Source organism: Camelus dromedarius, chromosome 6 (genome assembly GCF_036321535.1).
Source record: "Camelus dromedarius isolate mCamDro1 chromosome 6, mCamDro1.pat, whole genome shotgun sequence".
NCBI classification, from domain to species: domain Eukaryota; kingdom Metazoa; phylum Chordata; class Mammalia; order Artiodactyla; family Camelidae; genus Camelus; species Camelus dromedarius.
In genome coordinates, this window is record NC_087441.1 from 59,860,384 (window position 1) to 59,888,284 (window position 27,901).

General features: G+C 46.1%; 1 protein-coding gene across 1 annotated transcript; it reads left to right on the forward strand.

The window, feature by feature from the left end:
- Positions 1–2,104: 2,104 nt before the first annotated feature.
- GABRR2 (gamma-aminobutyric acid type A receptor subunit rho2) lies at positions 2,105–27,191 on the forward strand. Its single transcript, XM_010987699.3, is given in 10 exon segments — positions 2,105–2,208; positions 2,210–2,382; positions 12,628–12,734; positions 17,444–17,511; positions 19,124–19,347; positions 20,305–20,387; positions 20,581–20,721; positions 21,818–21,970; positions 22,909–23,105; positions 26,880–27,191. Coding segments are annotated over 10 exon segments (1,473 nt in total). The 5' UTR covers positions 2,105–2,193.
- The last annotated feature ends 710 nt before the right edge of the window (positions 27,192–27,901 follow it).

Genomic DNA, 27,901 nt, shown 5'->3' on the forward strand with positions numbered 1-27,901 from the left:
TTTTCTTTTGAGGGAGATGAAAACATTCTAAAATTAGGTGGTAGTGATAATTGCACAAAAACTAAAAACCTCATTTTAAAGGGGGAAATTTATGGTATGTGAATGACATTTCAATAAAATTGTTATTTTAAAAAAAGTTACACTTATCTCCAACTGGCTTTTCTCCCTACTATAATCACAATAATTGAACTACTAAAAATAAGATTAAAAAAAATTGGTAGGACCTAAAGTTGCATCTAGAATGCAACAAAACAAGTATTTTTTTTTAAAAACCAGCAACATCCGTGCACAATTCTAGGGTTGCAGTCAGTCAGCCCTTGATGGGCCTAATCCAAATGGAAGAAAAGAAAAGAGATCTTTTGAACAAAATTTATGGAAAAGAACTTTAACAGGTCTCATCTCTTCCCTGCTCAGTCCTCAGCAGGAGTGGGACTTCTAAACAAATTACCTGGATAATTCTGAGGAGTGGCCAGATTTGGTAACCACTGAATCAGTCCCCAGACTAAATTATTCAGACTCCCAAATTCCTATTTAACCCACTGTAATTTGGCTTCTTGCCACATCTCGCAACTCTGGCTACAGTTCACTGAAGTGAGGGGCAGTGTTCCGGTCCCCAGGTCCAGGAACCTGTTTTGTGCCCTTACTTCTTCCCAGTACTGACTGTTGACTACCCTCCTCCCAAAAGTCTGTAGTCAACCTCTCTGCTAGGTCTCCTATGCCTGTGTTCTGACTGCCCATCCATCTTTTAAGAGAATATATTCTCCAGGATTCTGTGCTTAGACTCTGACCTCTTCTGTTCCCCAGAAAGATCTCACTTTTCCTGTGGTTAAAACACTACCATTACAATGATGACTCCAGATCTATTTCTTCAATCCACACCTTTCTCCTGAGCTCCAGGCTCATACTTCAGCTGTCTGCTGGGCATCTGAATGTCCCATGACACCTCAGACTCCACAAGTTGAAATTTATCTCATCCCTCCACCAAACTTGTCCACCTCTAAGGGATGTCAGAAAATGGTGGTACCAACCAGAGATACCTTCAAAGTAGAATCTGAGATATCACTGACTTCTCCTACCTCCTACTCTATTCAGTCACCATGGAGATTCTACTTCAGTGATACCTTGACTCTCTCATTCTTCTGTCTTCCCTCTCTTTCCCTCCCCTAGGGCAAGACCTTATCCTCTTCTATAATTATAACTTCTCTGACCCAACTGATCCTAGTTGGGAAGTCCTTTTAAAAAAGTGTCATTCCACTTTTCTTAAAGGGATCAGAAGAGCTTCTTGTGTAAGAAAAAAAATCAATAGAAATAAACAAATGTTAATGTTAATACATCACTGCCTCACACCACAGACAAAATTAACTCAAAATGAATCTAAGGCCTTAAAGTAAGAGCAAAAACTCTTAGAAGAAAACATTTTAAACATTTTTTTCTGTCGAGTCGAACATAACCACATGTATCTTTTCACTTCTAATGTTCATAATTCCACAGCCCAGGAAGGGAATCAAGCCTAATTTATGATGACATTATATATTTTAGGATTAAAGACGAAAATTAATCTCATGCTCGTGCTAGGAAGAAGAGCTTGTGTAATCATGAATTCTCCTTTGGTTTATGCTTTCCTTCAATATCAAAATGTGTTTTAAGGTGTGTTTTCATTGGGGGAAAAAAAAGATGCATATTTGGGGGAAAAGCAAGTACCCTTGGCCACAGGTACAGCACAGAGCAAGAAATGAAGCAGCGCTGTGAAAGAGGCCATTTGTGTGTTTACTCAGCGTTTCCTGAGCACATCCATGGGCTCATCCCCATGTCCACCAAGTCTTCCCTGTAAATCGACTCAGAATCCAACCTGCTCCCTGGCGGGTGTGACAGACTGGCTTTATGCAGCCAGAGAGATGGATTAACGATCTCAGCAAAAAGCTGGCATGTCCAAGAGATTTAATTTTTTTTTTTTTATATAACAGTTTTAGCCAAAGCTGTTCTAGGACTCAGTGGAAGCTGAGTTTCACAGGACAAACTTATTGACTAATAGCCAATCACTAAGTAGCGGGAGGGTAAAGCCTTGGTGTTTGTGTCACGGCCTGGGGGTGGGGAGTGGGGTGGGACAAGCAACAGTATCAAATATTCAATTGGGAACCTCAGCCTGGCCAGCTGCACCCTTGCAGCCCCAGCCCAAGGCAGCATACTGAACCAATGGTTAAGCCTGGAGGGGATCTGCCCTGCTGCAGCTTCCTGGAAAGCAGCTTGGGGCATCACGGACGTTCACAGAATGCCTTATTTTACAAGACTCATTTTGTTCTTGTTTTGCCTGATGGTTCTCGTGGAGAGCAGAAAGCCCAAGAAGAGGAGATGGACAGGGCAGCTGGAAACGTCCAAGCCAAGGTAAAGTCGTGGGTGGGGTGGGGGGAGAGAGGTCACTCACCGTGGCAGCAGCGGCAGCATCACCCAGTGGGACAGCTCCCGGGAGACCTGGGGTTAGATTGTCCTGTCGGAATCCGCTTTCCAGCCGGAGGTAGACAGGACCTTGACTTCACTGAAAACAGCCTCTCTCTGGGTACAGATAGGCTGTTGTGTCATCAGCAGTGAGAAAGCAAAGCTCGACTAGGTTGAGCCCTTCATTCTGATGTCTGTATTCGGCCAAAGCATTTTCATTTAAGGCAGGTAGTTGAAGACAGTGGGTAGAGCATCTCTGTGCTTCTCAGATTGTGCTGTTGTTTCTCAGGATTATGTCCTGTAGGGACCACAGATGGCCTGCTAAGTAATTACACTGACTTCTTTTTTTTTTTTTTGGAGGGGAACCGTACATAGGAATTTTGTTTGAACTATTAAGAAAAAACGTAACTGGGAGTTGTCTTCTTTAAATGGTTTGATTGGGAACAATTTTTATAATGGTATCGGGTTTCATTTTTTGAATCTTAGGAAAGGTGTTTGAAATTTGCTTGGTTATCAGAAATAGACCTGTGGATAACAGTGAATGACATATCATGATGAGATACTGGTTAGGCCCAGAATTTGCACTCAGTATCATTTACATCACAAACTGAAGTTCCTTAACATGTTTGTTTTGAACCAATGTGCCAAGCATGGTACTCTAGACCTGATGTAGACATGAGGACTGTTCAGCATGAAGAAAAGAGCAAGCAGCTGAGATATCAACACTCTAAGTGAGATGTCTGTTTTCCGTTCTACTAGGCATTGCATGAACTAGTGATTTGGAATATAAACTAACATCTTGAGGCACAGTTTCTAGGTCACTGGTTTCCCTTTTTAATCAGCACCACTATCAGCGACAATTTTTTGAAACTGTACCTCATATATATATATATATACCCCCCACACACAAATTACATCCATGTACTATTATAAATATGTATATTAAATTAAAGCCTGGGGGAGGGTATAGATAGTGCAGTGGTAGAGTGTGTGCTTAGCATGCGCAAGGTCCTTGGTTCAATCCCCAATACCTCCATTAAAAAAAAAAAAAATCCTGATTACTGCCCCCCCAAAACCCTCCAAAAACAAACAAAAATGTAATAAAGTAAAAAAAATTTTTTTAATTAAAGGAAAAAAATAAATTAAAAAAATAAATACGTTAAAGCTTAATAGCTTCCTTATTTTTATACATAAACTAACTATAGATAAGAGTTACTATCTCTACTTCCTGCACCCCAGTAGACCATCTTGAGCCCTCTGGGGAGTGCCCCTAGTTTGGAGACTGCTGCTCTGAGAGATGTGAATACTCAGGTGGGTCTAACTCTACTCGGTCAGAAAGCAAACAGATACAAATCGTCCAGGATGACCAGAAGGAGGCACTTTTCTGAAGACTCATCCTGGTTATGCTATCAGAATCGTAGGCTGTTGAACCTCAGAGATCATCAGCAAGTCCCATGAGTTCTAATACTGTGAACTGTGAGTAGCTGGTGTGTGAAAAGGGGGCTCCAGAGTTAAAGAAGCTTAGGAAATCCTGTTTTGGACCATTCTAAATAGATGATTTTATAACAGAATGTATAGAACTTTATTAAGCAAATAGACATTGTGAATCTTGAATTGAAGAGGGGGATAAATTATGCAGTGTTTCTCCAAAAAAAAAATATAATAATAAAGAAAGAAAAAAAAGAACTTTTTTTGGACTACCTTGTGGGATTCATATGCCACAGAGCACACATGGGGAAACACTGACTCATTTCACAGATGCCAAAATGTGGGCTCAAAGGCACAAGGAATTTGCACAGCTCTCTAGTGGCTTGACAGGACCAGAACGTAGGCTCCTGATTTACTCAGGCTGGAGGAAAAGAGTTGTCTGAACTTGACTATGCTCTAACAGTGGTGCTGGACTTCAGGAAGGGCCCCTCAGGGCCCCTCAGGGCCCCTCAGGGATTCCACTCGGCAGCCTGGGCAGTTATAGCATGTCTGTCACTCCTCAGAAGACCCACAGTCCCATTCCCAGACACCTGCGTGAGCTGGTGGACAGATTGAATTTATTTAAAAAAATTTTTAATTGCAGTATAGTTGATTTACAATGTTATATTAGTTTCAGCTGTATAGCATAGCAATTCAAATTTTTATAGATTATACTCCATTTACAGTTATTATGAAATATTGGCTACATTCCCTGTGCTGTACAATACATCCTTGAGCTTATTTATTTTATACATAGTAGTTTGTATTTCTTAATTCCCTACCCCTACCTACCTTCCCCCTCCACCCTTCCTTCTCCCCACTGGTAACCACTAGTTTCTTCTCTATATCTGTGAGTCTGCTTTTTTTTTTTTTGTTTTGTTATAGTCACTAGTTTGTTGTATTCTTTAGATTCCACATAGAAGTAATATCATCTATTTGCCTTTCTCTGTCCAATTTATTTCACTTAGCATAATATCCTATTTCACTTAGCATGTTGTTGCAAATGGCAAAATTTCATTCTTTTTATGGCTGAGTAGTATTCCATTGTATATATAGACCACATCTTCTTTATCCATTCATCTGTTGATGGACACTTTGTTTCTGTATCTTTACAATTGTAAATAATGCTTCTATGAACCTTGGGGTGCATGTATCGTTTCTAATTAGTGTTTTCATTTTCTTCTGATATATACCCAGGAGTGGAATTGCTGGGTCATATGATAGTTCTATTTTTAGTTCTTTGAGGAAACTCCACACTGTTTATGAACAGACTGAATTTTACCCTTAGGGGTGAGGAGAATTTCTTGAAGTCTATCCCATGAGGTGTTAAAGTGGATGGAAAGATAAACATGCACATTCAAAGAATATAAAATAATTATTGAACAGAAGCTGGGGGAAGGATAGAGAAAATGTCACATCAGGGAACATGGTTCCAGAAAGTGCACATGCTCAGACAATCATAGAGCTACATGCGTCTGTCTGTGAAAAATTTCAGCCAAGCATCTGACTAAAAAGTACATTCATTATTGACACAAGAGTTAAGCTATACTAATAAATAGATAGAAAATGTCCAGACCTTTTCTCATTACAGTCTTAGAGCTTATCTTCTCTGTAGAGTAACTTCTTTTCTCAGACGGTCATACACACACACACCATATACCACATAGGGTTTCTCACAGTCACACACATACTCATACACACTGATAGGACCTCTTCTAACCTGTAAACTGTCTGCATCATGCTGGCCAGCACACCCTCACAAAGCAGTTATTCTGCCCAGCAGCTGCTTTTTCAAAACTGCTTCCGCTTTTCTGATCCTTTGTGTCCCTCTTTATTGAATCGCTGCCAAGTGAGCCTGTTTGCTCTTGGCTCTCTTTTGTTCTGTTCTTCCTGCCTCTCAGCCTAGCCTCCCAGCTTTATTTCAACTCCTCCCCGCACTGCTGCCTAAGTCAGCCTCCTGACCACGTGATTGCTTTCCTGCCAAGAGTGGCCCTTCTCCCTTGAGATCTGAAAATACACCAAGCTCTGGGCGCTGGGAGCCAGGGCTCTTCCCTGATAACACTGTCTCTCCACTGCTGGTCCTGAGCCTGGGGTCCCGTTTCATCTTTCCCTTCTGATTTGCTGCCCCCTTGGTTCTGCCTGGCCTTGGCCATCCTCTGTCTGCATCAAGGCCCCAGTTGTGCGGGACCCAGGGACCCCCACATTTCAGAGGGTCTGGGAAAAGAAGTAGGGGTCGGAAAGTCAGGGAAACAGGTTCAGACCTTGCTTCTAATGCTCCCGGGCCGCGTGGTTGTGTTTCCCGATCTTTCTGAATCTCATTTCTCCAATTGAGAAGGGGAGGTGTTGAGACCGTCCTCACTGGAGGATGAGGTGACCGCAGCGTGGGACCTGTGCAGTGAGGAGCGATTTACAGGGGCGAGGTCATTACAGTTGCTGTTCTTACTGCGGCCAAATAACCCTCAATACGGTGGCACCAGCCCTGCTTCTCAAAGGCACAGGGAACACATTTTCCTTCTCTCTAAACCCCTCACCTTGACAAGGATGGGTCTGAGGTTCTGTGGAGGTTCTGGTGGCCCCACTGTGGGGCTGGGCTCCACATATGGCCCCCGGAATCTGCGGTCCGAGGGCTGAGGCATGCGGACAGCGCCCGGCATCTCCTGTGAAGGATGGACAAAGGGCATCCAGTTCGCACAAATAGCCCAAGCTCAGGATTTCAGTGGCCTGAGTTATCCAGTAACTGGGCTCTTAAGAAAAATTCCGGGGCCTTGGTGTTGGCACTGGGACCTCAGTCCCCTCCCTCCTGCTAGGGTCCTGGCACTCTGGCACTTCTGCTCCCCAATCCTCCCCTCTAAATGGAGAAACTGCTGACGCGGAGGGATTTGCTCCCTGGGCAGCGCGTGGTGGCTGCGGTGGGGGTGGCCGGGAACGAGCCGGCTGTACTCACTAAAGTCTGTGATCTGCCAAGTCCTCAGGCTGAGCTCTGCCTCCGCGTTCCCGGCGTGTCTCTGCTGGGGCTTCTGAACACCGCTCCATCAGCAGCCGCTGTGCAGGAAGCCGGGCGGCCCACCCTTCACTTCTTGGGCAAGAGGCCGGAGAGGGCAGAAGCTCCTCCAAGGGGCCGCTCCATGACCACACGTGCTTCTAGGGAGCTGACTTAGGTCCCGCCTTCCAGCTGAAGGGGAAGAAGCCATGGATTGGCCTTTCCTCCTCGGAGTGTGTGGCTGCAGCAGGGTTGTCCAAAAGCAAATCTCATCATGGCTTTTTCCTCCGATTGCCCCACAGCCTCTGTGTTTTCCCTTTGCCTTTGGATAAGGATAAAAGTTTTAACACGATCTTCAAGGCTCTGCCTGTCCGGGCTCTGCTTGCCCCTGTAGCCTCGGTCTGTCTGTTTCCGCCGGACCCCTCCTGCCTCCCTCCGGTTTCCTCTAACGCCCACCCGTCCTTCAGCTGGGTCATCTCACACTCAGCGGGTCCCCAAACAATGGACATCTGGCGTTTAAATGCCTATAGGATCCCCAGCTGGGGACACTCAGTTAGACGATTGGATATAAAGGTCTAGAGCAGGGGGCATAGATTCAGGAACTGTCAGCAAGTGACTGATAATTGGAGCCACTGCCCAGGAACGCATGGAGAGGGAAGAGAAGGCATCTGAGACAGAGTCCTGGGGACACTGGCATTTAAGAGTCAGGCTGACATAAAAAATGATAGAATAATGCCATTTGCAGCAACATGGATGGCTCTGGAGAATGTCATTCTAAGTGAAGTAAGCCAGAAAGAGAAAGAAAAATACCATATATCACTCATATGTGGAATCTAAAAAAAAAAAAAAAAAAAAAAAAAAAAAAAAAAGGCAAATGAACTTATACATAAAACAGGAACAGACTCACATAGAATGCAGACTTGTGGTTGCCCGGGGGAGCAGGGTGGGAAGGGATAAACTGGGAGTTTGAGATTTGCAGATACTTACTGGTATATATAAAATAGATAAACAAGTTTATACTATGTAGCACAGGGAAATATATTCAATAGCTTGTAGTAGCTTATGGTGAAAAGTAATATGAAAATTAATATATGTACTAAATGTACACCAGAAATTAACACAACATTGTAAACTTGACTATACCTTAATTAAAAAAAAAAAAAGAGTCAGGCTGAGAAGGAGGATGAGGCTTTAGTGGAGGCTGGGGAGGACCAGGGCCCTATCCTGGAAGACGAAGTTTCCAGCAGAGGCTGTGTTGCTGGTAGATGTAGGTTCTTGCCCCAACCCAGAAACAATTCAGAGACAAAACAGAGGTTAAGAAAGTAAAGTGGAGATTTATTAAGGGACGGATAGTACACTCTCAAGGGGAGAGCGGGCAGGCTCAGGTGAGTGGCTGCCTTGAGTTTTTTTAGCAAGTTGGTTACATAGAGTGTAAAAATGAATGGGGAGAATATTCATTGGGGAGGGAAGAGTTTGGGGTCTATTCCCAGATTTTCTTCCCAACTCCACATTCTTGAAGGGAGGAGGGATTTTTGTCCTTATTTAGTCTGGATCAGAAGTGTCATGGCGTCGGTGCACGATGGGTCCTTCTAACCTGCAAGGGCGATTTATTGAAAAGAGAGCATAATGAGCAAAAGGCTACATTCGGACACTGGAGGTTCCTGCCTTTTCCCACCCTTCTTTATCAACCTCCGGGCCACTCATCACCCCAAAAGTTGTGACCACTTATCAGCCCAGAGGTTCTTGCTTTACTTTCTCTGCCCAGGGACCCCTGGTGCTTACATGATGTATGGTTTCCTGTATTTGGCCCCGTGCCCCTCTTTTCTACCCAGTTCCTGCTGTTTGGCCTGCGTCCCCTTTCTCCGTTCATATCTAGCTATCTGCCTGCTCTAACAGTTGGTCCTCCCTGACCCTCAGCAAGAGCACCTGTGGGGCCTCGGCTCAGGCACAAGTAGGTCAGGGAGAACTTGGGAGTGAGGACATGGCAGCAGCATTTTGGGAAAGTTATTTCTTTATGGGGGAAGGAGGAGAGATGTTTTATTAAAAAGGAAAAGGTCAAAGAAGAGTATAACTACCAGCACGGTCCCACTAGCACTTTCCACTGAATTTTATGTGAGGGGGGGTGTGAGGTGTAGACAGATTTTCTGCTTAGTTTTGGTTCAAGGTGACGGGGCCTCGACTCCAGTTTGAACGCCGCTGAGAGTGAGTGGTGGGAAGCAGAGAGGCTGAGGAAGCCGGGCGAGGGTGCTTGAGGGCAGAGGTCAGAGGGAGGAGGAGGGTCAGGCATCTCTGTTGAGAGCCCCGTGACCCCCTATAAGACTGAGGGAAGTGAAAATTCTGCTACTGCTACTGCCTTCTGAGTTGCCCCCACCCTGTCTGCACTTTCTACCTGGTGTCTCGCCTGGTGTCTCTCAGGCATCGGGAAATCAAGATGGCTCTTCAGAAGCTGAGGTACCATCCTCCCCACAAACATGCCACTCCCCCGTTACCATCTCAGTGAACGTCCTCACCATTCATCCAGGCGCTGAAGTCATAAACCTGGGCCATCTTGCCTCTCTGTTCCCCTCATACCCCTCACCTGACCCATCAGCAAGGCCTTTCCACCTCCCTCAGATCTGATCACTTCTCTATGCACACCCCCACACACTGCCTCACCAAGTCTCCTAATGGTTTCCTGTTTCTGCTCTGTCCTCCTCAGTCTCCTCCACACAGGAGCCAAGAGTACTTCTCAGGTCCCAAATCAGACCTTGTGACTCCCCTGCTCAGAATTCCTCTGAGGGTCTCATTATCTAGTCCCTGGCCTTGTCTCCCACCTCCTTTCTTACTGCTTTCCTTTTCCTTATTCTACGCTCATTGGTTTTCTTACTGTTCCTCAAGCAAGCCAGACTCACCTCAGGACATTTGCACTTGCTATTCCATTCTCAGAACACTTTCTTCAGACCTTCTCATGGCTCCCACACCCTCTCCAGGGCTCAGAAGGCTTCCCTGACCACCTTCCACACCAACTCATCTCTCTCTTATTCCTTACTCTGCTTTGTTATATTTTTATTGGCACTTAGCACTTTCTGAAATTACATTATTTACCTATGCACTTGTTTATCATCTAGCTCCCGCCCTAGGTTATCAACTCTATAGGGGCAGTGAATATATGTTTCCCCATGACTTGAGTGAGCCATGTTTGGTCAGAGTAGGTGCCCCGTAGAGATGTGTTGAGCAAATAAATTTGAGTCCAGGAATTGAAGACTTGTGCAACCAGAGTGCAGGATGGCTGCCCATACTGTCTGGGTGGAAGAAATTTTCCTCTGTCCTGCTAAGTTCTTCTGGCTGCTCTAAGAATGAAATTGACATGAGCCAGATTAACAGGAGAAAAATCAAACAAAAGTTTAATAACCTGTATCCATGGGAGAGACCTAGGAAAACTGAGGAATTCACCCAAACGGTGAAACCCTCACCTTAAATACCATCTTCCACTAGAGACAAAAGAGGATGTTGGGAGGAGTGGTTTAGGACTTCAAAGGGGAGGAAGGCAATTCACATGCAGATGTTTGGTAAACCAGTGGTTTGCCGCTGCCCCTCTCCCCCTACCCACTAGCAGAAACAGTGGGACGTAGAGTACTGATCTCTAGGCCATGTGGAGAGTCTCCTCCACCATACCTGGCCCCTACTCTTTGCAGATAACTCTGGGGATGGCTCTATTCCAGAATAGGCCCGCTACAGAAATTCTTTTAAGCGGTTAGGAAGGAGGTCAAAGTTTCTTCCTGGGTCTTTTGGGCCTCGGTTATTTCAGCTGGAAATAATCCACATGCCAAAGAGACACGTTTTAGGGTGGCTAGTTCTGCTCCCCTATAGTGTGGATGCTGACATCCCCAAGACTGACTGGAGGAACTGAACAGAGAGAAAGATAGGTGATGCCAGAGGCCTCCCAGAAGCAGGAGGGTCTGGAGCTGTGAGGAGCTGGGCCAGGGGGCTCCAGGAGTCAGGCTGTAAGGTGGGAAGGCCCAGCTCACCGGGGAATCTGCTCCTAGGGTAGGGAGGGTGGTTGAAGGGACAGGTCAACCTTTATTTATTTATTTAAAAAAATTTTTTTTAAATTTATTTTATCTTTTTTTTTAGTGGAGGTCCTGGGGATTGAACCATGAGCTCTAAGAGTTAAGCACAAGCTCTGCCACTGAGCTATACCCTTCCCCCAGGTTAACCTTTAGACCAGCCCTAATAACAAAACTTTTTACAGTTGTAGAAATGTCATATATCTGCACCGTCCAGTGTAGTAACCACCAGCCACACATGGCCCTTGAGCACATAAGTATGGCTCGCGTAACTGAGGAACTGAATACTAATTTTACTTAATCTTGATTATCTTAAATTGAAACAGCCCCATGTGCCTAGTGAGTAATTTCTTGATCAGCACAGCTTTAGAGCTCCCATCAGACGATACCATCTGGGCAGAGCTGGTAGAGAATGAAAGTTAAGAAGGATTTCAGAGGAAGATGTCTCAAAGAACAGGTCTTCAAGACAGGAGATACGTCACTTTCCTCTTTCAGAGTTTAAACAGGAAATATGCTTGTTTTTCTAAAAAATAAATGAAGTGTGGTAAGAATACGGAGAGTAAATAGGCGTATATATAAACAACCAAACAACACTTGAAAAACCAAATCTTCATTTGTTTCTAAAACTTTCAACAGCCTACATGTGACAGATACTATAGTAACACTGACTTCTTATAAGGTTATTTTCTTCTGTCAAGAATTAGAGCTCACATCCTGTCAGGCGCTAATGTCCAAAAAGCCTGCCTGCCTTCTTCCTTCCTTCCTCTCCCTCTCCTTCACCCTCCCCTCTTTCTTATTCTTGTTTAGTGATAATCCTGTCAGTAGAATATTGCTTTAGAATGCTTTGAATTTGACTGCTTTAAGATGATGTATGGTTTGGTGGGGAAAAAGAAAACAATCTGGAAAGACGAGTGTGAACGAGAAGGAAGGGAAAATGACTCCTGTGTCCTCTGGGTTAAAGGAGAGGGAACCACGTCTGCTGACTTGGGCTCCGGCTGGGCTCCCACCACCTGGCTGCATGTCAGAGCACCTCTGAGCCCCACTGTGGCCTTGACACCCACTGGCTGTGACCTGTTCTCCCAGGGGTTGAGGCTTTCCCCACCAAGGTGGACTCTGCAGACTGCTGCCAACTGGATGGAGCACAGGTCCAGCTAGGATAAAGCCAGCATTTTAAAACTTTAACTACATTTGTCTCAGACATTTTATTTATCACAAACCCAATATTATAACAACATCAAAGAAATATTTAAAAAGGAAAGAAAAAAAGTCATTGTAATTCTCCACCATTCAGCCCAACCCTTGGTCATCCAATCATAACTTTTGGCAAGACAATTAAAAACTTGCCAAGGTAGCGGGGTGGGCATAGCTCAGTGGTAGAGTGCCTGCTTAGCATGCACGAGATCCTGGGTTCAATCCTCAGTACCTCCATTAGAGAAAAAATTATTGCCAAGGTAGAATGGTGCCCTGACGGGAGGGATCTACTTCTGGAAGGGCCAGGTCCTCAGGTCAGCCTGCTTGCAAAGGCCTGCGTGGTGAGGGCAAGTAGAGGGAATCCTATATCTCGACCTCCCTTCAGGGGAGGAGATGGTAGGATGGGGAAAAGGTGCCCAGTGGGTAGGTCCTTCAGGGAGCAATCTCCCCAAATCGTCTTGCACAAGGCTGCGGTGGGCTGATGAAAACTGTTTCTTGCTGCCTTTGCAGTCACCTACATAAGAAGAACTTCGACATGACCAAAATCCCAAATGGAAAACCTCAGCCGCTTCTCAGAGTGGATGACCATGACTTCACTATGAGGCCCGCCTTTGGAGGTAGGACTGTGTCCTCCCCTCGGCCCTCTGGGACCTGGCCCCGGGGCTGCCTGCTGCTGCTGTTCCGTCAGGTCCCTCAGGCACAGCCCTCCTTGGGGGGCCCTGATTTTCCCACTCACACCCAGAGAAGCCCCGCTTGCTCGGAGTCACTAATCCTCCCCAGGAGAAAAGAGCTGGAAGGCAGTCAGTGGAGGGGCTGTGAGCTGAAAAGGAGCTGACAGCGTTTACACTCAGGAAGGACCAGCCCTGCAGCTGCCAACTGTCCTTTCCTAAAAAAATAAGAGCAAGCTAGGGGGGTGGGGTGTCTCCCACAGAAGCCGGCTCCCCTGCTCTGCTGGCCTCTGCCTGGCTGGGAATTAGGGGGTTCTGAGGGGGCCACCTGCTTGCCAACGTAGCATCAGTTTAACCCATTACAAAGCCCCCTTGCAGATTTGCTGCCAAAGGAGCCTCCGTGTTTGGGGGTCAGGGAGGGGTGGCATGCCAGTGGATGTCCCTTTCAGGAACTGGAGAAATGCCATGGGGTGGGGGTAGTGGGGCAGGAAAGGAGCCTGCCATCTGCTCCCACCAGGCAGGGAGAGGGAAGAAAAGAGCAGAATGCATGAGGCACGGGGCTGACGGCCCCCTTGTGCATGTGGGGCACTGAAGCTGGGAGCGCGGCCGCCGATGGGCCCTGGCCAGAGAGACCCAGGCAGGCTATCATGTCCCCTTTACCTCTGCTCTTGAACTTCTCTGAGGTGCCTGCGGCGGCAGGAAGGAGTAGGGGTGACTTGTGCGCTAGTCACTGACCCTCTCTGAGCCTCTGCTTGCTGGTTGGTGAAATGGGGATAGTAATCCATCCATCTGGGGTGGCTGTCCGGATTAGACGAGATAATGTATGTAAAGCCCCTGGCACATATGGGTTCACGGTCCCTTAGAAAAATCCAGCTGTCAGGCCTCCCTCTTGTGTGACTGAGAGGGGATTAAGACATTAATTTATCCCAGAGGCCTTCCCTTTTTTAAAAGGACTCAAAACCTCCCACTCAGTTCCCTGAGCTCTGACACCTGCTGAGGAGGAGGAGAAAGCAGGTGACAGATGACAGTCTCCACCTCTTTTTCCTGCCCAGAGACTTGCTCACCAGGAGCTCAGGCCAGGAGGCCACCATCTCCCTGGGAGTTCTGGCGTCCTGGAGGCCTCGTTTTGGGTAATGCCACCGAGGAATTTTCTGAAATTCAATAATGTTTGCCTGGATAAGCTGCTCTAAAATAGCTTTACGTGCTCCAGGAGGTCCAAGCAAACGTCCTGTAAGCAGGAAGTCCCCCTTTGCTTTTCTTGTAGAGGGTCAGGTAAGATGCAGAGAGTCAGCGAGGTGGCCAGAGCAAGGATGACAAACAATAGCACCAAGGACCATGAACACTTTTCTAGTGATTTCTGTGCCAGGCACCATTCTAATTGGGGTCCTTACAGACACAATCTCACTTCAGTCCTCACAACAACTCCGTGAAGTAGATACTAGCGTGAGGCCCTGATGGGGAAACTGAGGCACAGAGAGGTAAGGTGAGTGGCCTAGGTCACACAGCTGCTGAGTTGGCCCTGCCTCCTAGCTCGGTTTCCCTTCTGCCCCCTTGACCCACACATCCCCCAGTGCACGGCCCACATAATCATTAGGTAGAGTAGGATTCACAACCAATACGCTGAAAATATTTTAATCTAATTTAAAGTCAGAAGAAAAAACCAAAATTTTAGGTAGAAGAAATGTTAATAGATAATATTAACATATTCATCTTTAGACCAACACACTTGTAAAATATGATTTCTTCCCCTTTTGATTGAAATACAGTTGGTTTACAATGCTGTCTCAGTTTCTGGTGTACAGCATAATGTTTCAGTCACACATAAACATACGCATATTCCTTTTCATATCTTTTTTCATTATATGTTACTACAAGGTATTGAATATAGTTCCCTGCATTATACAGTAGGATTTGTTGTTTATCTATTTTATATATAGTAGTTAGTATTTGCAAATCCCGAACTCCCAGTATATCCCTCCCCACCCTTCTTCTCCCTGGCACCAGAAGTTTGTTTTCTACATCTGTGTATTATTTTTTATGGTGGAAGGGCCCAGGAGGGCAAAAGTACCCAGGGCCCTCAAAAGTAACATCGCCCTGCCTCAATGAACAGTTTTGTGGGGCAGCTGTGTTTATCTGGGTGATCCTCTGAATAATGCATTGTAATTTTCTTTTTTGAGGGGTGGGTAATTAAGTTTATTATTATTATTTTTAATGGAGGTACTGGGGATTGAACCCAGGGCCTCACACATGCTGAGCATACACTCTACCACTAAGCTGTACCCTCCCCCTCCCCCTGACCCATTGTAACTTTCTAACGGAGTCTGCTGTTGCTGGCAGGAGCCCGAGCAATCAATCACCTGGTCAGGACCTTCAGTTTACAGAAGAGCCTGGGGTCTAGGGGGAGCGAACTAGACTTCCTGTACCCTGATCTCTCCAGCTGCTGAGCCCATCAGCAAGGTCCCCCAGAGTGTGGGAGATCAGGACAGTCCCCTGATTCTGCCTGAGTAAGCTTCTGAGGCAGGGAAGAGCCCTGATTGCAGGCGAAGGAGGTGTCACCTCCAGCAGGCACAATAAGATCCGAGACTCTTACACATCAGCTGTCAAGATCTCAGTCACCAAAGCAAAGGGTGGGGGTGCTCTTCCTTCTTTCTAACCTCCTCCCCGAGGGCGGTTGGTCCTCTGGGCACCTTTTCGCCCTTGCAGGACTTTCCTGGATGTCTAGATGTCACTTGGATGAAATAGGGCAAGGGGAGCACACGGTGAGGTACATACATGGAAGAAGCTTTGCAAATCCCAGAGTCCTGGCAGGCCAGATGGGACCATCACAGCAGGAGGCTTCTCACCACCTGGGGTCCAATGGTTGGTATAATCCCTCACCCCTGGGAGCATCTGGAGATGGTTTAAAGCCAAGAAGTCTTCCTGGCAGGTGCTCTGGATGGTCTCCACTCTGCCCAGCACCTCATTCTTGGATAGGGGGCACTGGCCAGGGGGTGGATGTGCCTCTGAGGAAGGAGGCTGGCAGACAGCACATAGGTGACCCTGTGTGAATAACAGAGCCCGCTGTCCTCGGAGGAGGCAGCTGTATGCCAGGCCCCTGACCCAGGCTTACATCCCCTCCTTCCCACCCCTGCACACTCAGCAGGCCTTGCGAACGAGCTGTCCCTCAACACTTGTGGGGTATGTGTTCCCATCTCTGTCTTCTCTTCCTAACTTGTTTCTCAAAGAGGGGCTTCCCTGTGAACTCACATGTTAAAATAATCGATAGAGAGGAATTTGCCTAAGATGGTATACCCCTTGGATGACCTTTTCAGTCTGGAAAAAGAAAAGATTAAAAATTTAGCAGCTTCCTAATAATCCCAGGGATCAGTTGAAACAAAAATATCTTGTCTAAGCTCCCAGCTGCCTGGTTCGGTGGTGTGTCCCGGTTAGGAGAGCATCCAGAAGCCTGAGGTTTCCCCTCTGTTTGTGAGGAGAAATCGTGCATACTGTATCACAGTCATTTCATAATACAGCATTGGAAATGTTCTTACATTTTTTAAAAGCCACTTACCTGCGATGATAATCTGATATACAGTTACTCCGGTTAGGAGACAGGCATCTTGTATGGTAATGTAATTCTTTGGATGCAAAGTTATTAACCAGTAGGAAAACTAACACATCATTACTTTTGTATGAAATACCACTCACCTTCTGCCTATGTGATGATCAACTAGTATCTATGTATATTTTATGCATTTATGATGAACCTAACTTAAAATTTTTTTTTAATATTTCTAGGCTCTGTGGTTCACCCATGAGTTTTTTCAAATTGTTGTAAATCTCCAAAAATGTTTCCAACATATTTATTGGAAGAAAATCCACGTCTAATTGGACTTGTGCAGTTCAAACTTGTGATGTTCAAGGGTCAACTGCATAAGTTTTCAGCCCACAAAGTTATCACAAAGTGAATTTATCAATGGTCGTCACCCAGCCCAAGAAGTAAAACAGGACCCACAGATAAACACAGTATTAGAAACCTTGTTGTGGGTCAGATAAAATTGAGTGCCAAGCTTCTGTGCTATGTATTCTGGTACTTCTCATCTGACACGTCCTGAAAGGATTTCAGAATCTCATACACTGTTGCTTTCTCTGTGATCTAAGCGTGTACACAGATCTTGTCTTATACCAGGTTGAAGTCTTCTAGAGGGCAGTACCCCAGCTGTCTGTTAGGTACCTTAGGTATAGTTCAAATGATGAATGAATCCACCCTGGGTGTGCTGGTGCACCAACCCTGCGTCAGAGGCTCTTTCTGTCCTTTCTAGAACGAATGACCAGGGCCTACACTCCAGCACTAGAGCAACTAATGTTCCTCTGCCCTGTGGAGACAGCCCTGGAATATAGAAAGTAGTAATCCAGCTCGTCCACTCGTGCAACAAGCATGAATAAAACCACCCACATTGCCTTAGGAAATGCACTTGAGGTAGACACAGTCCCTGCCCTCATGGAGAAAGTTCAGACACCCAATATGTCAAGAAGTGGCAAGAAAACCCTCATGGAATTCTAAGCCACTGCCTCAGCCCTGCTCCACTCAGGGTCCCCGGGGAAGGGGGCTGGGGCTGTCTCCCAGCCCAGTGCTAGAGAGGAATGCACCTTAACTAGCTGTCTTCACCCTTCTGCAGGCCCTGCTATCCCGGTGGGCATGGATGTGCAGGTGGAGAGCCTGGACAGCATCTCAGAGGTGGACATGGTACGTGGTGCCCTTGGTGGGCAGCTCCAGCGTGGGATTGTGTGGCTGAGGTCCTGTGATATCTTGGGTCGGTCAGGTTGGGCAAGGCAGGTGGGCGGAGCCAGGAACTGGAGGGGCTAAAACTGGGACTTAGAGGTTGGCCCAGGTGCAGTAAAATCTAGAACAGGGATTCCCAAGCTTCGTGGGTAAAAGTAACCTGAGGGGTTGGTGAACTGGAGACCCGCATCCCAGGCTTCCTGATTCAGTCTCTGGGAGTGAGGCTTAGTCCCTTCCATTTTCAACACACTCCTCAAGTGATGTGAGGGGTCGGATGAACCCCACTTGGAGGAGCACAGAAGGTGGACCTGTTCACTTGGAAATTCTGCAGGTCTCTGATCACCAATGCCTGCTGGGAGCAAAGCTCCCTTCTCATTGTCTGGCAAGGCCCAGCAAGTTCAGGTGGATGAAAGGTTCTCCAAAGAACCATCGTTTCAGCTGAGACTTGACAGCTGTGGGAGGGCCGAGCAAGAGTGTGTATGTGGGTCTCTGAGGCAGAAGAAACAGGGAGTTTGCAAACTGAAAGAGAAGCATCCAAAATGGAGGGAAGGGGGCTGGAAGAGTTGGGCGGGTGGGGCAGTGCTCCCCTCCACAGGCGGACCCTGCAGGACAACAGGGGTGTCTGGGTGTGGTTGGTAGGCTCGAGGTGGGCACTACGCTCTGAACCTGCCACCGCTTGCATCTTTCCACCCTTCCTTCACCGGCTCCCAGCAGAAGCTCTTTGGGAAGGGACTTACTCATGTGCACTTGTGTCTTAGCCCTGGCTACAGCATAAGGGCTACACTCTTGGGTTAAGGTGCTTTTTAACAGGACAAGCCTTCAGGCTGAAATTATCCTAGGTATGCAGCTGCCCGTCATCTCATCGTTCATTCCCTCCATTTTCCCAACCTGCAAATATTTATCGAGCATCTACTATTGTGCCTTGCCAGACTAAACTAGGGTCTGGAGCTTTGATGGTGGACAGGGTACAATTCTGCCTTCAAAGATCTTATAAGTCTGATGGTAGAAACCCTCCTACATGGGACACTTGATTATCTGGGTTTCTAGAAGCATCTGCTAAGTTGAATTGAATGGTTAGCCAAATGTGTGCAAAGGTCTAAATGAGAGAAAGAAGGGCTTTGGGGAAATCCTACCCTGCTGACCCCCTGGCCAGGCAGTGGGCATCACAGCAGTGGTTCATGTGCAGAGCCTGAAGGACGGGCTGCGCAACAGCCCGGGCTCCAACCTCACGAGGCATGAAAACGAGCCATTCTCTTTCTTTCTTTCCTTCTTTTTTTTTGGTGGGTGAAGGTCATTATGTCTGTTTATTTTTAGAGGAGGTACTGGGGATTGAACCCAGGACCTTGTGTATGCTAAGCATGCTCTCTACCGCTGACCTATACCCTCCCCTCACCATTCTCTTTCCTGGGGCAATAGCATCAGTGCCTCCCCCGTGGTCCTGCAGGGCTGCAAAACTGTCACCTCTGATTCTGGAGGCTGAGCCTGCAGTGTCCATCACAGTGGGGGATGGAGGGTCTACTGTAAGGAAGAGAGCTCTGTATGCTGATTCTGTCCGGTCTCACCCTGGCTCTCCCAGGACTTCACCATGACCTTGTACCTGCGGCATTACTGGAAGGATGAGCGGCTGGCCTTCCCCAGCACCAGCAACAAGAGCATGACCTTCGACGGCCGGCTGGTGAAGAAGATCTGGGTCCCCGATGTCTTCTTTGTTCACTCCAAAAGGTCATTCATCCACGACACCACCACAGACAACATCATGCTGAGGGTGTTCCCGGATGGGCAGGTGCTGTACAGCATGAGGTAACTGTCCATGGGGCCACTGTCCCTGTGTCCAGTGCCATTCTCATGTGTGTGGACTATGCCGGGCATGGTTTTAATGATGTACCACTGGATCGTCAGAGCTGAACTGTGATTTTCTCAAGAGGTGAGAAAACAGTATTTGCTGAATGAATTAGCTAGTCAAGTCTTGTTTTAAAAACCACAACAAAAAAAACCCTCTATTAAAAAAAAAAAAAGTCTATGCATGCTCTGTTCCTTTGGCCCTGAAGACTCTGTCACTGGAGTTGGGTCTGTGGGCTACCTGGGAAGGTCTGAACCTTCTGATGATAATTAGATTTCTCTAAAGATGAAACGGCCACCGTAGTGGTCATGACTTCCCTGTCATCGAGGATCTTAAGCTTGGGTTGGGAGACTAATTGAGCCCGAATGAATTGAGAGAGACAATGACCTTCTTTGTACCCTCCACCCCTGAGAGACTATGACCCAAGCTTACTGGTAATAAACATCAAGACAATAACAATAACTACTGTTTCTTGAGTGCCAGTGCAGACTGGCTTCCGAGCTCATGTGCGTGATGACGCAGTCTTACGCCACAGCCCCCAGGCCTGTTTGTGCAGTCTGCCAGAATGAGATGTTAACTGCTTTGAGCGGGGGCTGGGGAGGTGGGGCATAACCTCCAGGCATCTCTGGGGAAGGCGGCTTGTTGGCTGAGGGCAATGCCCAGGGAAGGGGGCAGGTGTGGGCCATTCACAGCTGACAGCCCCGGTAGCTGGGATCTGGGCTGAGCAAACAGCTTCATCTACAGAAGACGAAACTCTAAAAGTTAAGGTTCCGCAACTTAGATAGATACCTGGGTTTCCAAACTTCTGAAGCAGATGTGAGGAGGCAGCCGCTCTTGGTTGTATCTGCGTTCTTACTCCAGGCAGGCATGTGAGCCAATAACTCACTGCACCAGCTGACATGTTTTGTGGGTTCTAGGATTACGGTCACTGCCATGTGCAACATGGACTTCAGCCACTTTCCCCTGGACTCCCAGACCTGTTCTTTGGAGCTGGAAAGCTGTAAGTATCCGTATTCCTTTCGGCAAATCTTTGCCTTATTTCCTCTTTGTGCCATTTTAGTAACCATGAGACCAGGCACAGCCTGCCAGCGTGAAGGCCTGTTTACTCCTACGCTGGTGCAGGATTGCCCTGTGGCTCCACCCTGCTTCAGAAGAAAAGGAGTCAAATTAACTTATTTTCCTCTCCCCCAAAGATGCATACACGGATGAAGATCTGATGCTGTATTGGAAGAATGGGGACGAATCCCTGAAAACAGATGAGAAGATCTCCCTGTCTCAGTTTCTGATTCAGAAATTTCACACCACGTCCAGACTGGCCTTCTACAGCAGCACTGGTACCTAACTTTTGCCACAGTCTGATTCAAATGTGGAAGAAAACACATTAGAATTCTTCAGCCTTAAGCTTTCCCTCTTTCAGTCCAAATAACTTTTTATCATTATGATAATGCCTAGTCTAACAACACATAGACAGCACTTAAAAGCAGAGATTTTAAAAAGTTGCTGAGCACTGAAATCCCATGGCCAGAGGGAGTCATTCTGAACAATTCAGCAAACGCCTTGCAGACATTTTGCTTTAATTATGTAATTTTACAAAAGTGGGGTCAGAGTTTACATGCTATTCTGAGGTTTTGACATGTAAATTTAGGGAGGACACACATTCAGTCTGCAGCTCCTCTGCAATCACTTTCTGGAACAGTTATGACTGTTGCACTGTAACTGTCCTGCATGCCAAGTGTTCCAGTTCCTGTTGCCAAGTCCACCTTTTACTTTCAGCCTTAGTCGTTGCAAGCTTATCCTGCCTTTTCCTTTTCCTTCCATCATTGTCCCTTTCCTTTCAACTCCTCCGTGCATACTTTTTCCTTACAAAGAACACCAAGGTGCAGCTAAAGCATTGATCATAAACCTGTGATGGTTCCCTCTGTTCCTAAATGCAGTGTTGTGCTTAGCTTGGTATTTTAACTTCACACTCACTCTCCCCCGTAAAGAACTCCAAAGGGAGTTGTTAAATCCATGCATCTCAAGCTTTAATCTGTATATGAACCACGTGGGGAGGAGTGTTAAAAGGAAGTTCTGATTCAGGAGATCTGGGGTGGGGCCCAAGAGTCTGCATTTCTAACAAGCAACCAAGTCATGGCGATGCTTCTGGGCCCGGTGTCACAATCTGAGTAATGAGAGTCTTAAACGGCCTTCTCAAGGGGCTCCTGTTACATATAGGACAGGGGCCGATGAGTCTTGAGATGGACGCATCCACATAGTGTGGGTTATCACGGCATCACTCTCTTCCATGGTTTTTCTCACTTCCACTTAATAGAGGAATGGTAAGGTTCTAGGGACATGCCTGAGGCATTTATGATTCCCTGAATAAAATGTGTTTTATGAAGGAGCTGAGTGGCTATGATGTGTGTTCTCTCTCCTTCCTGTGCCCCCCAGGCTGGTACAACCGTCTGTACATTAACTTCACGTTACGTCGCCACATCTTCTTCTTCTTGCTCCAAACCTACTTCCCTGCCACCCTGATGGTCATGCTGTCCTGGGTGTCCTTCTGGATCGACCGCAGAGCCGTGCCTGCCAGAGTCTCACTGGGTAAAAGCATTGGATAAGGTGTGGCAGGGTGGTTTTTCAGCTTTTCAGTTGAAAAGAAATAGTGATATCATTATTCAGGGTTCTCAACTGAGGGCTGTCAGAGTCACTAGGAGCTAAGTTCCCTCCTGCCTCTTGCTTTCCATTCACATGCTGTCATCTGTTTCCCAGACTCACTGTGAAAGCCACAGGGAGCTCCAACTACATCAACTTTGCTGGAACCATTTCAGAAAGACAGTGTCTGTTTGGGGCATTACTCCCACCACCGGCAGTACCAGAGCTCAGTGCTTTGATAAATAAGACAATTCTACAAGTGCCCAAACTTACTCTGTAAATACAAAAACTTTGTTTGTTGGCCTTATTTAGACACAGAGTTTGGGAGCAGGGCTCATATTTCATAATTTCTGAGAAGGAGAGGGCTGCACTCCCCGGAGCTGTGGTCTAGTCCTTTGCAGACCCTGAATTCCAGAGTGAGTGTTTGCAACACATCATTGTCAGTTTGGACAAAATCAGGCTGGGCCCTGAGACGTGAGGATTTAACCAGCAAGGCACGGAGAATAAGGAACATGAAAGACACCATGGAATTTCCAGTCTTCCCTGACTTAGATGGGGGGGGGGGGTATGTGTTCTTTCCTTGAGGTTTGAGCAGGTTCCTTTTGAGGTATCCTTTAGTTGCAGTTTTATATTCCACGTCTGAGCAGGTCCTTTGTGAAGCACCCCTGATCTGGGCAGCCACATCACAGACACCCAGGCCCCCAATGGGGCTGGAGTGAAAGGAGACAGGTGGCGCGCTCGCCAGATCCTCACACCTCTACGAAGTGGCAATGTGCCTTGGGGACTTCTTGTTAGATTTGAGGGAGAGAATGTAAAATGATGACCTGGTGAAACGTGGGGCAGCCGTGTATCCTTGTCAGTGGCTGAACGAGAGCTGGATGTTGCAGGGATCACCACGGTGCTGACCATGTCCACCATCATCACCGGCGTGAACGCCTCCATGCCCCGCGTCTCCTACATCAAGGCGGTGGACATCTACCTCTGGGTCAGCTTCGTGTTCGTGTTCCTCTCGGTGCTGGAGTACGCAGCCGTCAACTACCTGACCACCGTGCAGGAGAGGAAGGAGCGGAAGCTGCAGGAGAAGGTGAGAGAAGTTTCATTCACATCCTTGTCGGAGCCAGTGCTGCTGGTTGGATGAGAGTCGGGGAGGGGGCTGCATGGAGGAAAAAGAGGTATTTGTGCAAAAGGAGGAGACTGATTTTAGAGTAGGTTCCAGCTTCTACCACAAAGGATCCCAGAAAGTAGTAAGTCTCGGGACAAACAGCAGGATGACTTGGGTTCTTAGACCCAACTCTGCCACTGATGTTTCCTCATCTGTTAAAAAAAAAAAGTATAACCAAACTCTGACTCCGGCCCCCGCCCCCTCCCTCCCAGGGTTATTGTAAGGGTCAGATGAGATAATGTATATGGAAGTTGTTTTGAAACTGTGTGGTTCAGGCACACATGAAGTATCACTTATTACTGAATATGTCTAGGGAAATTGCTTCCATGTCTTATGAGCAGATGAGGGGAAAGTTCCAGAATAAAAAGTTCCTGTGTTTATCAGTGAAAAATCTAGGCACGCACAACTTTAGCCTTTAGACTCACTGGAAATAGTATGCAATCTATACCGTACTGCTCTGTACTGAACTGTACTGTAGCGTAGAAAGCAAATGGGGAATTCAGGCCAGTGTGCCTGGGTGGAGAGGGAAAGTCTATTCTATTCCTATGCAGGCTCGTTTTAATATAGTTAAGAAATAAAATGCCAACTTGTTACCAAATCCTTGCTAATCATTGCACTAATCAAAATGAGTGCTCTAACAAGGGTAGAGATCAGGGCACATGAAAACCCCATATTTATGCACGTCTAGGTGGCTGAGAGCTGCTTAGCATAAGGGAGCTTTAAATTTTAGGAATAGAGGATATGTTGCCTTTTCAAAGGTAGTCTTTTAAATATTTGGGGGGGTAATTAGGATTTCTCTTTATTTATTTTAATGGAGGTGCTGGAGATTGAACCCAGGACCTCGTGCATGCTAAGCATGCGCTCTACCACTTGAGCTACCGACCTCCCAAAATAGTCTTTTAATGCCCACATTGTACCTGTTAAATATTTCCACATTATCTTCAAGTATGCTAGATTGTTTTAAGAATTTATATTTTAAATTATCTTCAAAACTTCTTTGTTTCAGCATTTGAGTATTCATTCAAATTTTCAATAATCTATATGTTGACCATCAGCAAATGCCGTTGGATTATAGTTAAACATTTTTGATTTATAATCTGTTAGATTCTCCTATGTAGAGCTGTTCAAAAAATAGCAATGCCTTCATCTGGCAAATACGGGCCCGTGAACCATTGACCATGCATAACTTGTACTTGGGCAGTTCATTAACCTGTCACCAGACGATTTAAGTCTGAGAAGGTGTGGTGGCTGGAGGATGGACTAGTGGGAAGACACAAAATCTCTCTTGCATTGCCCCACAGAGAAACCACTATTCAGGACCATTTTTGTAGCCCCCAGTGGAGCTGAGGTTCCTAAAGTGGGAGACCAGAGGTTCCTGGCCTAGCTTCACCTTCTCAGCCTACTAAAGATGAAGATTCTGGGGCTGCACCCCAGACCTACTAATTCAGAATCTCTGGAGATGGTACCCTGGCACTGGCATTGCTGGCCAGCTCCCAGGTGATACTGATGCTCACTGAAGTTGGACTTCTGCTCTGCCGAACAGCCTGCTCGTTTATCCTGGCTCAGATGTGGTGCCCGCACTGCTTTGGGTTGAAGCTGCAGGGGGAGTTTGGGAACACGGGGTCTGCTTCACCTGCATGTGCTCGAATTCTCTGGTTGTCTATCCAGACCTGTCCAGTGTGCCAGGAGCCACTCAACTTTTCTTAGAAACAAGTTGATGTGAAAATTAGAGATTTTTCATAATTTTTGGCATTTCCTGATTCTAACTCAAAACCTTAAGAGAAAAATTTGTTTTCATTTTAGCAGAAAAAATTTCAGTTTAGAGCAAGGAAAAGAAGTAGAGACCAGTGTCTTAAAAAAAAAATTCCTGAATAATATACCAATCTCTCCCATTTCATCAAAGTTTGGGTGTGATTATATCTAGATGCAAAGACTTGAATAGATGACCTCTTACTGACCTTTTATCCTTAAAATCCATGAGTTAATTATTCTAGGAATGTATTAATGTGCTACTTAATTATTGTGGCTGATGGGACAAGACATAGAAATAATAATGAAACAATCATGCCTGATTTAAAAAACAATAGCTCCCCAAGCCACAGAAGATTCTTTCATACGTAAAAATACTTCAATTAATTCTGATTTGACGTAAAATCATTCATCTGTTTTTGCATTCTAAAGTTTCCTGGTATCCATCTGCGTATTTCAAGACCCATGACAGTAGGGTGTGAAAGAGACAGGGTGTGAAATATCATTATTTCACTTTCCCAGATGGAAAAACAGAAGCACTGCGGGGCTGAGAGCCAGGTTAGGAACATATTAAAGCCAAAAGGTTGAGAAGAATAAACCCAAGTTCAGCTGGCTGGATCAGGCAGGCGTCACGCTTTTGGCCAACACCGACCAAACACAAACCTGTGAATTCTTGTTTAAGTTTTCACTAATCTGCTATGTTGATCAAATGCCTTTGGATTATCTTTAAATACTTTGGATTTATCATCCATTGGACTTTCCTGTATAGAGTCGTTCAAAATATAGCAAAGCCTTCATCCAACAAATATGAGCTCATGAACCAACTGTAAACCGGCGCCAGCTTTGCTGACTCAAATTGTGAGGAGGAGTTAAGCAAAACCATTTCCTTCCCTCCAACTTATAATTTCTTATAAACATTTTCAGACTTGCAGAAACAGTTGAAAAAAATAGAATAATGCATATTCATACACCTCGCCCCTCCATCCAACATTGTTACCATTTTGCCATTTTTGTGTGAGCTTTTTCTCATAGAAACATATTTTTGATGGCACAGTTGAACCATTTAAAAATACATGACAGGCACCATGCCCTTTATTCTTAAATGTAACTCTTTAGAGTAAGGACATGCTCTTCCCTAATCAGCTTTGGATTCATACACACAGAAGTGGGGGCCCGTGACTGGACTCAGACTGCGTGGGTTTATTTATTTATTTTTATTTATTTATTTTTAATGTATTTTTATTGAAGTATAGTCAGTTTCTGGTGTACAGCACAATGCTTCAGTCATACATGAACATACATACATTCATTTTCATATTCTTTTTCACCTTAAGTTACTTCAAGATATAGAATATAGTTCCCTGTGCTATACAGCATGAACTTGTTGTTTATCTATTTTTTGTATTTTAATATCTGCAAATCTTAAACTCCTAATTTATTCCTTCCCACCCCCTTCCCTGCCGGTAACCGTAAGTTTGTTTTCTATGACTGTGAGTCTGTTTCTGTTTTGTAAATAAGTTCATTTGTCTTTTTTTTTTAGATTCCAGAATGCGTGGGTTTAAAGTCCTGACTCTGACACTAGCTGTGTGCTCTCAGGATGATTGTATATCCTCTGTCTTGGTCTTAGTCTTTGCCTCTGCATTTGAGGACATTTGAACTAAATCAGTGGTTCTGGACCCTGGCTGTGTAGTAGAATCACCTGGGAGCCTTAGATTAATTAATAAATTAATCACCTGGGCATGGCCATTTAAAGAGCTCCCCAAGTGATTTTTACTATGCAGCCGGGGTGAAGACTCGTTGGACAAAGTGATCTTTGGAGATGCTTCTAGTCCTGCCTTTGGCTGGTTCTGAGTAGCCACGGGCTTTACTCTCAGCCCAGGCTGCCTCCTCTGCCCCCTCACAGGACTGAACCTACCTGACATGCCCGCTTGTGTTTGCCACCTGCAGTTCCCTTGCATGTGTGGAATGCTTCCCTCAAGAACCATGATGCTGGATGGAAGCTACAGTGAGTCTGAGGCCAACAGCCTGGCAGGGTACCCACGAAGCCACATTCTCACAGAAGAAGAAAGGCAAGACAAAATAGTGGTCCACCTGGCCCTGAGCAATGAATCCAACTCCTCCAGGAAGAAGGGGCTTCTGAAGGGCCAGATGGGTCATCTCATCTTCCAGAACACCCACGCCATTGACAAATACTCCCGGTTGATATTCCCGGCCTCTTACATATTTTTCAACTTAATTTATTGGCCAGTGTTTGCCTAGGGGTTCTGAGGCTGTGCCTGGGAAAGGGCCTAGACATCGATGAGGTCTGGCCAGCCGCCCACACAAGGAACTGCTGACTGTGTTCCCTCACAGACAGAGCAGCAGCTCCGGGACCAAGTGGAGCAGCATCCTCGCTCCTGGAGGAGCCCAGGAGCCCCCCAGCTGCCCTTCCCCAGACCTCATGGGCTTGATGATCATTCATGCTGTGTTGTGTCCCACTTCATGCCTCTCTGGGACTGTCTTCTTCTGTTCCTGGGTGTGAATAGCTTCACGAGAGCCCCTCTCCAATTAAAAAAAAAAAAAAAAAAGACTCAAATACCTCCCAGACGAACATTCTGAGACCTGTATGAAGCCTAAGATTCAGTTGTAAAGGGAAGGGGAAAATGAACGGCAAGATTAGGGCATTCTGGATGGGAGACAGGAAGTTAGGTTCAAAATAGGATTTAAAGTACCTGTAAACCCTACACCTGGACTAAGTGCCTACCTAGGAAAGAAAAAAATCTTGGATCCCAGACAGGAAATGATTCGGCCTGGGTCTGATCTGATCTGACCTGAGTCTGGCAACTCCCATGATTTTGCAATATTAGAGGACATCATTCGTCCATCCATTCAACCATTCATTAAATATTGAGCACCCACCCTGTGCCAGTGCTTATTTTTCTCAGCAATGATGTGTGACAATGTGCACTGAGTATTGCCAACCAGGGAAA